Source organism: Mirounga angustirostris, unplaced genomic scaffold, assembly GCF_029215605.1.
Source record: "Mirounga angustirostris isolate CCGP_5_RB_7025 unplaced genomic scaffold, mMirAng1.0.hap1 SCAF_3, whole genome shotgun sequence".
Classification (NCBI taxonomy): Eukaryota; Metazoa; Chordata; class Mammalia; order Carnivora; family Phocidae; genus Mirounga; species Mirounga angustirostris.
The window spans coordinates 150,349,542-150,363,121 of record NW_026991711.1 but is presented as its reverse complement, the minus strand read 5'-3'; the positions used below and the strand labels follow the sequence as shown (position 1 = coordinate 150,363,121).

Below are 13,580 nucleotides of genomic sequence, written 5' to 3'. Positions count from 1 at the left end.
TGACTCAACACCCTCTCTATGACTATTACGTTAATTCCTTTTGAGTTGTTCAAGCATGAACATCTCATATCGGCAACTTGATTAAAATCTTTCTAAAGGCTAATATAATGCATTATGTTTCCACTCATATTTTTCTTCACCAAAAAAATTGTTCTACTCAAGGTATTTACATGGTATTTGCTGTGAATGAATGAGATTATGTTCATTTATTTTCATTGTTTTGTGAGGCTTTTTTTTTTTTTTTTTTTTTTGCATTTTAATCCAAGACCATACAACCGTGTATAGGTCTTTCCTTCTGCACGAATTTAAGTATATTAAATACCTTACTATTTTTTCACCCCCTTACGGGCTCACGGGTTTTTATTTACCTTTGACAGACACTAGCCCTTAAAATGAAATAAACAGGGTCTTTGAAATAGCATTGGAAAATGTCACTTGTGACATTTCTACAACTTAAGAAAAATCTAGTGTTTCTATTAAATTCCTATTAAATTAATGCCCACTCATGCTGGTTTGACTATCATCACTTCTATATTTCTGTTGCACGCTAGCCTTTTTTAGACTTAACAGGCCTTTCTTCTTGTGGCTAGGTCTAGAAAAAACTGGCACTTCTACGGTTAATTTCTTCTTATATCTATATTTTGCTTTATTAACATTTTGAATGTTATACTTAGCCAGGAAACGTATAGGTTACCACGTATCTCAAGGAGCTCTTAACATTTTTTTTAAATAAACTTTTAAATTCAGGACAGGTTTAGCTTTACAGAAAAATCACAAAGAAAGAACAGGGAATTCCCATGTACTGCACACCAATGTCCCCATGATTAACATGTTTTGGATTTGTTACAATTAAGGAATTAATACTGATGCATTGTTATTAACTGAAGTCCACAAATTATTCAGATTTCTTTAGTTTTTACCTAGTGTCCTTTTTTTGTTTCAGGATCCCATTGAAGGATATTTTGGTTGCTTCTAGTTTTTAGCAACAGTGAATAAAGTTGCAATAAACATACACATGCAGGTTTTTATGTAGACATAAGTTTTCAAATCAGTTGGATAAACATCTATGAGAGTAGTTGCTGAATTCAATGGTAAGACTATATTTAGTTTTACAAGAAACTGGAAAATGTCTTCTGAAGTTTGCTGCACCATTTTATATTCTCACCAGCAATGGATGAGAGTTTCTGCTGTGTTACATCCTTGCCTGCAATTGATATTTTCAGTATTTTGGATTTTAGCCAACTGTTATTATTTAATATGGAAATTCTAGTTCGGAAGAGGCAGATATCATCATGAATAGCCAAATCTCTAGCTTTTTATGCTATTTTTTTTTCTGAGAATCATTAATCTAAGTAAGATGTTTCAAAGTCCACTTCAGAATACTTTAACATCTGTTATTTTGGGAAACTCAACACAACATTAATGTTATCTTTATTCTTGAATGTAATTTTTTCTATAAAAAAGAGTTAGAACCCAAGTTGCAACTAGCAACTAGAGGAATATTCTTTAAGACATAGTATCAATAAATAAAAAAATTAAAAATACAACACTACATAATCCAAAAGTATATCACATGATTTGATATTTGAACTGCTTATTTCAATAGGAGAATATCTACAACTTATGGCTTTTACAGTGTTCATATAGAAACCCACTTATTTTGTGACACTTTCACATCTATTGGAATAGAGTTATGACCAATAATAATCACAAGTTCCTATCAAATTACCCACACCATTTCATGTACACTGTGAAAGCCCTAAGCAAAAACAGTTGATAGTGACTGATCCTTTTATCACAGAACTGGTACATGATTTTTGCTCTACAGGATTAACTCAATGGAAGATACTGGATAAAGTTTTCTCTCAATAGTATCATGTAGAGAGCAAAATTATAGAAGAACAAAAACAGCATCATTTATATGGGCAAGCTAATTTAAAAAATATTATGTAGAACAAATTGGCATTATGCAGCATTAAGAAATGTACATAAAATTAAGAAATAGAAACTCATTTTGTGAATTTATTTTATAAAATCTTGACATAACGAGCATGTTTTATGAATATATATAGCTTCATTGTATTCTTCTGTATTTTTTTTTTTTTTTGTAATTTGAAATTGAATTCTTACAAAAGCTTAACCATAGTGGGCCCATCTGCCTCATCCTGAGTCTGCCTGGAATATTGGAATATTAATGGAAATCACATTGTTTTATATTTATGATTGCCCTGGTTCTAATTCATATTAATTCACAACTAGTATGAAGTGTCAGGTTATAAAGCCAAAAAATAACTTATAAAAACATCTGAATAATTATGTACTTTAAATGAGAAAAAAATGTTAACATGGTGCCCTGTATTTGATAGGAAAAAGACGTATCTTGTGAATAGAACTCATTTAGGCAGAATAGAGCTATTTAGATGCAAACCCCAGCTTGACTGAAGGTATAACTGACACGGTTTGCAACTGTTCTTTGTTTAAGACCCTATATCTAAGAAAAATAGATGTCTTTCTGAAATTGCTATTCAACACTGCTTGCTTTAGAACCACATTTCTGCAGTTTGCTAATAACTTCTCCATATTATGCTGATCTGCAATCTTTGAAACCATATTTTAACCCAAGTAGTTGGCACAATTTCTAAAGCAACTGCTTTATTCTGGGAAATCTGGCTGCCATGATTAGTGGTTTGACTACAGTATTTCCATACAAGTAAGTTCCCACTGATGTACTTGTGGTTTCACATATACCAAAAAATATTCTATGATGAGCGCTGGATGGAAAAGACTGTGCATCTCACAATAATCTTTCTGGCCACATAGACATACCACAGTTTGTATCAGTAATCTTGAAATTTTGGCAATCATAAGTATACATGATTCTTGCCAATATATATTCATTATTTACACCATTTTCTTTTGATGTTTTAGCCTTTAGGAAATGAAAGAAAAAGAAATATGCCTCTAAAACATCTCCAAAATTTTCATTGAATACCCCAAACTACTTTAATAATTGCCTTAAACCAAATTCAGGATCACATTTCCAGAAACCAGTTCTGTTTGTCTATGTGGATATATATCTCTTGCTGGAAAGGAAGCAGAGAAGGAAGATAAAACCTGGATGCAGAAATTTCAATTGTTCCTTCAGAACATGTGCAGTTATAGGCCATGAAAGGATCAGTGAAGGACAGTAACTTTTTTTTCCTTCCAATCTATATCCACCCAGGAGAATAGACTCGAGTTGGCACAAAAGGACCTCATCAGAGAGGCCTTTTAACATAAAGCATCCGTCTTAAGTATTAAAAATGTGACTCTAGTTTTCCTCTTAAATACCATCACAGCTGACCTTTTGGAACAGAAGTTTCTCTCTGCTTGAAATTGCTCATTCTCCTGAAGAACAATAATCAATTAATGCATTTATTTTAATCTTGCTTGGCCTTTCTCGAGAGCAAGCACATTCCAAAATAGTTCTCTGTGTCCTTTAAATCCTAGTTACATTGTCTCATTTTACATCCGAAAAATGAACTAGCTATAGCAAATTTCCTCATACTTGTTGAAGAAAAAGATAAGCGATGTTACAAGCAAGTTAATATTAAATATTATGTGAGTAAAAAACACTTGGACATGTAAAACTCACAATGTTAAAACATGGTCTTCCTTTTACTTTCCCATGTATTTCGTTTTGTTAGTTGTTAGGCAATTTTCATGCATTGCTTTTGGGGACATTTTTGTCTAATTTTGCTTTGACCTTCTAATTTTTAGTTGGGGAACAGTGAGGGAAACAATCTGGTTTTGATGGAATCCCAAAATTTTGTAAGCGTGTGTGTGTTCTAAATAAGCTCATCTAGGTCATATGACTCATGCGCTTTCCATGGTCTCATTGACTGTTTTATGTCTACAAGCTTTCTAATTAATTTTATTTGATCAGATAGACATTCTTGATTGCTTCTTTCTGAAAAAAATTGTTTGCCAAGAAGAGGTACCGCTTTAGAGTTTTCAGTAAAATATCTTCCAAAGGTTTGTATGGATTTCATCAATTTGCATAGCAGGAATAAATACTCAAGCCCCTTGTGGTTTTCAAAGACAGCTGTTTTCTCTAGTTTCAGCTCTATGATTAAGGTTTAAGGAAGGATACAGAGTGATGAGAAATACAGTTGCTACCTTTGGAAGATTTAACAGGCATGCTGGGGATTTTTACGTTTTCTGCATATTCTTTTCTTTATAGGTACAGAAAAAAATACACAAACAACTTCATCAAAAAGCTACATAAAAGAGTATAGCTCATATGTTAAAGGCAAGTTTTATTTGAATATATTTCAAGAAAGTATTCTACACTCACATTCTCACATATAAAGCTTCATTATAAAACCTAAGCACATACAAGCAGGTTCCTATAAAATCCAGAAGGATAACAAATTCTCTGTGAATTTAAATGTTTCTCTTCATGTAAACATATTTAAAAATACTTGTGTTTTTTTTGTGATGAGTGCTGTGAATTGTGTAAGACTGATGAATCACAGATCTGCACCTCTGAAACAAATAATACATTATATGTTAAAAAAAAAAAAGATAGTAGGAAGGGAAAAATGAAGGGGGTGAAATCGGAGTGGGAGACGAACCATGAGAGACGATGGACTCTGAAAAACAAACAGGGTTCTAGAGGGGAGGGGGTCCGGGGGATGGGTTAGCCTGGTGATGGGTATTAAAGAGGGCACGTTCTGCATGGAGCACTGGGTGTTATACGCAAACAATGAATCATGGAACACTACATCAAAAACTAATGATGTAATGTATGGTGATTAACATAACATAATAAAATAAAATTTTTAAAAAAGTAATCCTAAAAAAAAAAAAAAGAAATATTTCCCTACAAAGCAAAACAAAACAAAGCAAAACAAAAACCTTGTGTTTTGGTATTTCAATGTAGTAGTAGCATATATTTTTCAACATTTCTTTGTTGGCGTTTTCAAAGTTTAATGTTTACTTGGAAAGAGGAGAGTCCCTGAATTCCTTTGAGACATGCAACATTTATCTTGAAGTTATCCTGAAAACTTGGCAAGCCATTGATGCTTTTGAAGAGAACCATAGGCCCCATTTCTCCAGTGTAACTATGCACTTAGATCTGTCTTTTAATGTGTCCTGAGGAGTAGGAAAGGTTGAGAAGGAATCTTAGAATCATGCTTGCATCCAACTTTATTAAAAGGACAGAATTCTGTATACAAATTTTAAGATTATAAACAGATACAAAGGCTGGGACAGTTTTGTGGTCTTTGCTGTCCCCTTTTATGAGACTGTTGCCAGCCAGATGCACTACCTAGGAGACATTGATTCAATATTTATTTAAACTAGTATGTAAATAAGCGGGCCAGTTAGCTCAGTTGGTTAGAGCGTGGTGCTAATAAACTAGTATGTAAATAAAAGATGAAATATGTGGTTTCTGTGACATTTTTTGGTTAGTTTGGAGGACTTTGTTTCTTTTTTATGCCAAAAATAGCTAATGTTCATGAACTTCATGAACCCCATTACGGGACTCTCCCAAAGTCAAAGCTCAGATCAGAGCTATAACTGTAACTGTTAACATCAAAGTATGAAGTTTAAAATCCTAGTTCAGTGATTCTCTACAGATCAGACTGAGATGTTCTAGGGCAAATAGTTTAAGTAATCTTATTAAAAACTATGTAATCATTCAAATAAGCTATGGTTTAGAAATTTTCAAACTCAAGTGATTCTAAGTAATATTTGTTTTTCTAGGGCGCCTGGGTGGCTCAGTCGTTAAGCATCTGCCTTCAGCTCAGGTCATGATCCCAGGGTCCTGGGATCGAGTCCCACATCGGGCTCCCTGCTCAGCGGGAAGCCTGCTTCTCCCTCTCCCACTCCCCCTGCTTCTGTTCCCTTTCTCGCTGTCTCTCTCTCTGTTGAAAAATAAATAAAATCTTAAAAAAAATGTTTTTCTAATTGCCATAGATGGCAGGAAGTAATGAAACAATTGGCCAGCTTATTTTCAGGTATTTTCCTTTAATTCCTTTTATGTTGAAAAGATGAAAACTGCAGGCATTACCAAAGAACTAAAGGAAATTAAAGAGGAATCACTGTAGAAACAGCTTGTTGCATAATTGCATCATACTTATTACTCTCTAGCCTACACATGGTCCAAATTGTCTGAAAAATGAACAGGTCAAATATCTGTGCACAGCCACTTGTCCACGTGTGGGTTAGCTGATATCGCTGAATATTTAAGACTGTCCCTTCATTACCTATCTCCTCCCACTCCCTGTACTGTCTAGCATAACCTAAGCTGCTTTTTTTTCAATTAAAGCAGTTACCAAGAATAAAATAAATGAAGAACTGAATTGCTAAATGAAGCATGAGTGTGTGTATTTGCATTTGTCTGTGAGAGAAATCAGTATATGCTGAATCTTTGCCAAAATTTCTCAGCACACACTTCTTAGATATACTTAGCTACCTAATACTGATTATTTAATGATTTTGATAGTAAACTGATTTTAAGAATTATACAAAAAGGCAAAATGACACAAAGCTTTGAAAAATAATAATTTTAAATTTGTCCCAGAGTTATATTAATTTTTTTTCAGCTATTAGTAGACTTAGTCATAAAATTCTTTTATTTTTTTTTCCTTTCAAAATGTAGCCAAGAAACAAACATCTTTCTTTGCTTTCTTTGCAGGAAAGAACCAGTCTCTGGATTATTTCCAGGCCATCCAGACAGCTATTTCAACTGGAACAAGTGACCTTTGGAACAGACTAGAACATAGCAGCCTGGCCAGACAGAGAGGAGGGAGTAGTCAACTGGGAAGGGCCCCAACATGTTCTTGCGAAATGTCATTTGAAGTAAGAGGACAATAAAAATTAAGGACAAATAAGTGAGCTTAAAAATATTTAAAACCAATGAAAACGGTGTAACCACAATATGGGATTGAAGGAAAGATACAGTAGGAGTTAATACACATGCTCCAAAAATACAGTTCTCCAGTCCCTGCAGTGCAAGGAATGTCTCTTAATTATAGAATATTCATCTTTATAAATCTTCACAGCCTCTTTGAAAACTCGGTAATCATTTGTTTTCCCTCCCTCAGTTGGGCCAAATTTCCTTAGTCTATGATTCTATAGTGGTTGTAGATGCTCTTAGAGAATTGTCAAGATCTTTATTTAGCAAATTATTGCTGCAGCGAGATAAAAATTAAAATCATAGGAAAAGATTTCATCAGAGAGAACAAAGTGATTATGTTCTAACATTCACTTGGAAGGCATGTTGTTCTTTTCTCTCCCAGAGAGCATAAGACGTTTTAGCTCACATCATTAGCAAGAAGCATGCTAAAGAAGCATTCAACCTTTACTGAATGCTTATGGACAAAATGTTGTGTTTGGCACCACAGGATATAAAAATGTCAAAGCAAACTTTTCTTCAAGATTTTTGGAGAATAAATAGAAAAGTTAAAAAAAACTTTATTAAAATATTTTTAAAAGATTTTCCAAAACAGTATTTTATATATTTTTGCAAAATATATTGATAATTCAAGAAAGTACAAATTATCAAGAAAATGTTATAGGATATCAGAATGTCCTCTAATAAAGAACTTAATTAGGTCCGTTGTGTAAGAAGGTAACTCCTACAGCTTCTAGCCAGGTTTTCTTTAATGAGAACAGCAATATTTAAAAGCCTCCATGCATATTCCCAAGTACCTATAGATTTGTATGTAAACTGGAAAACTTTGACCCGATGAATTTTGAGTATGCATCTGAATGAATGCCAAAAATGGAGGAAAGAGAAATAGTAAATTTTTCTAAATTTTTAGTTATACAGTTATGGTGGTACTATTAAGTGACACAAACCTCAATGTGATATAGAAAGTCCACTATTTCAATTTATCATGTAATGTCAGAAAAATTTAAAATGAGACTTTAAGCTCAATTCCTTAAGTATGCCATATTTTGCATATTATTTAAGTATGATTTAGGAAGTACTCTGTCTTGGAATCCATGAACCGAAGTGGAAGGAAATGAATCCAAAGAAATGTAATGTCTTCTGCTATTTAAATAATATCCATATTTCATAAAAAATTTACTTGAAAGCAAGGACATAGAAGACCATAAATTATTTTAGGTGGTCTCCTTATTAGAGTAAGGAAATCCATTTTGGATGAATCCAGAGAAAATAAAGTTTTATATGAGGAATTTCTAGAAGTGAGTTACATTTGGTCCTTAACAACGTAAGATCAAGACATGGAGCAAGTATATAAGAATTAAGGTTTTGTCCCATTTATGAGATGGACATTGAAGGAGGAAGTTCTTGAGAAATTTATCTGAGCTTATCTAGGAAGAAGAGGACACAAGTTAGGCCCTTCCTGCATGAGATAGGGGGATCTGAGGGCAGTTCTAGCCACGCCCATCTCAGCAGTGGGCTAGCCACCTAAAAAGGGTGTAGTTTAGGTGGAGTCTGAGATTTATTAGTCAAAATTGAGTCCAAGATTCTCCAACTAATTTAACAGAGGTTGAAATCCAAAATCATGAATAAATATTGAATTTGGAACTATATATGGAAACACTGGAACAGAAAAATATTAGCAGCTAGTTTTTTTCATGGTTATGTTAAGTAATATCAAAAAGTAAAAAAAAATTTCAGAAATGCAACAATGTAAAATCTATCAGAAATTCTATCTGAAAAATAAATTCCCATAATGTAACCAAAATTTTTTGAAAAAAAAATCCAAATCCCAAATGAAAGAAATAAGAAGAGAAAATTATTGCCTTTGGACTGTCTTGATAGTCTCACAGTGGATATCTAACACTAGACACTAGCCAGTGCTGGGTGCCCACATTTAAACATAGTTAAATATAAACGTCTTCTGGGAAGTTTTTGGTTCACACGGTACTTTAGAACATACTGGTTTTCACCTATTAATTCATATATTGCCTTACTTTTCCTTTATGACAATAAACTAACCGAAGGCAGGAAACTGGTCATCTTCAATTTAACAATGTTAAGTAAGCAAACTTACTAGATGTTCTCTTAACCACATACTACTATACGTTATCACGTAAAGTGAGTAATAAATGAGCTTTATTGAATGGGTTGATGAATTGTTCACTGGTGTGCAAAGAACGTACATGTGAGTCCTGTGAATCTTTAAAATACTTAATATTTTGTTTTCAAAAGGTTCAAAATGTTATGATATTCCAATAAGCCACAACTCAAATCTTACTATCAAGTCTACCTTTTAAAGACTATCTACCAAGAAATCCTTTATATTATTACTACGCTAAAAAGCCTCTCAATTTTGAAAAGAGTTATTTATATAATACAGTTATTGCACCAGGCGCTTCTTGAAAGGAACAAAATTATGACCTCTCTCACCAGCAGGATCGAGTCCACTGTTTTCACAACTGAATGATATTTGCTTATAAAGCTAAAATGTGTGTGGGCTATAAGAAATGAAGTTAAAGGTAAAGCTCATTAATTCTTTTCCCCTCCCTTCCTCCCCTCCTCTCTCCTTTCCTCCCTCCTTTCTTTCTTTCCTTCCTTTCTTCCTTTTTTCCTTCCTTCCTTCCTTCCTTCCTTCCACTCTTAGGCCTCATTCTTTGACCTGGAAACCTTGTCATGTAATTAGCTTCAGAATGTTTCTAACTTAACCAGAGATTATTTAATGAGTAAATATACAATTATTTATTTAAAATCATTTATTCTCAGCAAAATCAAACATATCACTGAGTTTACATAGAAATACCATTTTCAACTGGATCTTCATAAAAATGCACTGGTGAAATAAATGTTCATAATTAAGGACCAATTATGTACTATTTAGTCATGCCAGTAGCAGAACTGATTACCATTAAAAATTGGTAAAGTAACATATCTTAAGTGTGCAAATACCATCTTAGTACTCTACTGTGTTACCATTGGTAATAAATGGCCACTAAATATATACCTATTACATAAAGCTTTTAAAGTACAATAAAAATACAAATTCTATCTGTTAAAAAAAAGCCATTCATATGGCTTCTAAACATCCTCATTATACAAATTCCAAAATACTATATGACAAACAAAATTATAAAGATTCTTCTTTATGAAACATACTAACCTCTAATTAACGTACAACTTAGCAGATAACAGAAAACACCTAAGAAGGCTTATATATACCATAGAACATTATGAAGATACATACAAAGATAATATTGCATAAGCATATTTGATTTCTTTTCCCAGTGAATATGTACCTTTAGAACTTGACAAAAATTCCCATGAGAAAAAGAAAAATCTATTTTGAGATCTAACCCTAATCTAAACTCACATTTTCATTAATTTAATCTATTTTTCTTATGATGCAATGAACCAAATTATAAATTTTAACCATAAATTCTCTTGCACTGAGTACAAATTAAAGTCTGTTACATATGGGCAAAGGTAGAAAAATAAACATTTTTAAAGGTCGGAGTTCATAGCACATTATGAATTAAGTACAAGAAAATTTTATAGTTCATGTTAGCCCAAACTGAGAAGCCACTTAATTTTTGTAAAGAATGAGATTCTGACTTCAACAAAAACAAATACAAATTAAAATTGCTAAACAATACTGATGATTCATAAAGGATAACTGTTACAGATTTTAAAGTATCAAAACTAAGGGGGCATCACAAAATAAAATTTGGTGAGAAAATATTTACCAAAGGAGAAAATATGAGAATAATATCATTCAATGAGAAAAAATATATTTGGTAAAGTAAATGTGTGTAATAGATATTGCAACTATAGACAGCATATATTCCAATTTTTTTTTTTAGAAAATATTAGATCAGATGATGTTTAGATGTTTAGCACTATAACTTATCTCATTAGAAATTAAATTTTAAGTGTTTTTGAATGAGCAGATTTTTGTTTTTTTTCCATTATCCTTATTTATGAAATAAATAAAAGATTTAGAGTATAAATGATAATAATAGCTAACATTATTACTTTGCTTTTACTAATAAATACTCTAATTATTTGGTTTAATTATTATTGGAAATTATATTTTTGCTATTTTACCTGCTAAAAATGACCTAGTGGCATTATAGTCAAAGTCTACATTGTGCCAATGATATGAACAACATTTAACACATAAAATAACATCTGTCTAATGGATGCTAACATGCTTATTGGTTTGAATACAGAACATATTTAGTTTGGCATTGGTATATCTCCTCAAGACTTTGAAAGGTATCATCAAGGTATGGCTTTCGGGAATCAGTAATAAACTAGCAGCCTGGAAAATGAGCACAAATTTCAAGATGCTAATTATTCAGAACTCAGACACAAGACAGATATTTGGATAATTTGTTTTTTGATTATAAAGTCATCTACAAGAGAAACAGAAAGGAACATAAAAGTATGATTTACTATACAGTGAGTTGTTTTTAAAATAAACATTATAGATCAATAGCGAAGGACACTTTACTAAAATAATTTGCAAAAAATTAAGATCTTCAAAAATATATTGGCACACATATACTACCTGTCATAAAGTAATAAGGAATGATGAATATGCATATACAACAAATTTAACACAAATCTGGATCTTTTGTTCTTGACATCAGCACCTGCTGTCTAATGGGTCGAGACAAAACACTGTGCCTTCAAGAGTTAGTCCCATTTTGAACCCCTCCTGGAAAACAGAGTAAAATCATTAAAATAAGAAATGCCCATGGCACTAATAATAATGACAATACCGATGACAATCATGAGATAAAATGACTGAACGGAAGTTGAGATCTTCATGCTTTGATCAGCTAAGGAACAATATGGCAAATGCTGGTTTGTCAAATTTTTGTATCGGTGTGTATCTCAGGTAATTGTTTACACTGATTAGCAGTGGAAATGTTGTAAATATATGTGACGTTAGCACGCACGAAAGACAAAAGAAGACAGAAATACATGGAATTAAGTTGCTTTAAGACTTAAATGTTTCTTTTTCAGTAAAGTCTATTCTGCCATTCTACTGTAGCTTACGTCTCCTCTGTTGGCTTTCAGGATCAATATTCATTTAAACGTGAGTAAGATAGCTAGACCTCAAATTTGATGAAAAGTTCGAGATAGCCTGATAGTTTTCACCCCTGTCCAGGGCCTGGGTAGAATACTTAAGAGTAAGCGCAATGCCATATCCTACGTGGAACACAGAACTGCAGACCACTTTGTCACGGAGAAGGCTTCCTCTAGTCCTGCTATTGCTTGTAGCTGTAAGCTTTGCTTTGAGTCCCACTCCTCCTAGCAGGGTTTAGATGTTTCTGGAAGTTAAGTTGCCTTTGATTTATTGAGAGCAAGTACGCAATCTCTTCCTCCTAAGATTTTTTCTTCCAAGTTTTTGTTTAATTCCAGCGAGTTAACGTACAGTGTAGTATTTGTTTCACATGGAGGATTTAGTGATTTATCACTGACTTACAACACCCAGTGCTCATCACAAGTGCCCTAAGATTTTGAGCTAAAAGTTAGTGGCAAAAAAGTTTGTCCTCCGCTCCGAGCTCTCTTCTTTTTTGCATAAGGTAATGGGCTATCTCCAGATTTACCACCTCCTCCCTCCCCACTCTTGCCCATAATCTATGCACACTGGCGTGCCACGAAGAGATCAAGAGCATGGACTCACATTAATCAGAGGACCTGGGGGCCACATTTTAGGTTTCCTCCTAGAAGCACTGTGGCAGTTCCTATATATATATACTTTACCTTTCTCTCTTACTGACAGAACTGAAATTTTGTTGAAGGAGGTAAGGTGTAGTAAAGAGTGACTATGTGACATATTATTGGTGAGTGAAATGTAAACAGCCTATTCCTGCAGAAAATAAAATGTCTCTCAGTGAGAAGGCTTTTGTCCTCTGTTCTCCTTTGCATTTTATTTCATTAAACTGAATCTACTGGTGTGTTAGCCAACTGTGTATTTCTTTGCCTTCCCCCAAATTACTTTTGTTTACAACAGGTATCTAAATGTCCTTATTACAGATCCAGTGTAAACATGATCACAGAGAGGGAGAAAATCATGAAACTGCAAGCCACCTCATTTGCTCTCAACATTCAGAGTGCTCTTCACTGTATCTACAGCAGAGAGACCACGGGGCATTGCCGCCGCTGCAAAGATTTTCCAAAACTTCTTCTCAGCACTTAGAATCCAAATTATAGTCAGTTGAGTAAAAGCCAGAGTACTTACCATTATTTTTTTAAAGCCTGTTTTATCACAAGAAGAAATACTTTGTCATATCTATGCATATTATTTTAAACAGTTGCCAGATACTTAGAGAAATCAATACTTAAAGCTAAAGAGAGTGTAAATGAACTGTTTCATATAAATATTTTATTTGGATATGTGAGGATCTGTGTACTATATCATCTTCTGGCACATCAGATAGATAGATAGATAGACAGACAGACAGATAGATAGATAGATAGATAGTAGACAGATAGAAAGATAGATGACAGATGATAGATGATAGATAGTATATATAATAACTGGGAAAGGTTTGATACTATACAGTATTTTAAAATTTTACTCAGTTCATTCTGAAATGAAACCACTATCATTTCAACTACCCTGAAAATA

The 13,580-nt window shown here is 33.1% G+C and overlaps 1 protein-coding gene across 15 annotated transcripts in view; it reads right to left on the bottom strand.

Annotated features, from left to right (window-relative positions):
- GULP1 (GULP PTB domain containing engulfment adaptor 1) overlaps nucleotides 1–13,580 on the bottom strand; it is a 275,824-nt gene that overhangs the window by 15,151 nt on the left and 247,093 nt on the right. For 2 of the 15 annotated variants that reach the window (XM_054506091.2, XM_054506097.2), the window contains one exon: nucleotides 10,450–11,657. The exons of the other annotated variants lie outside the window; for them this stretch is intronic. In XM_054506091.2, the coding sequence (XP_054362066.1) occupies nucleotides 11,586–11,657 (72 nt within the window). In that variant the 3' untranslated portion in view covers nucleotides 10,450–11,585. Of the gene's footprint in view, nucleotides 1–10,449; nucleotides 11,658–13,580 lie in introns of those variants that run through there. 15 annotated transcript variants of the gene reach the window in all.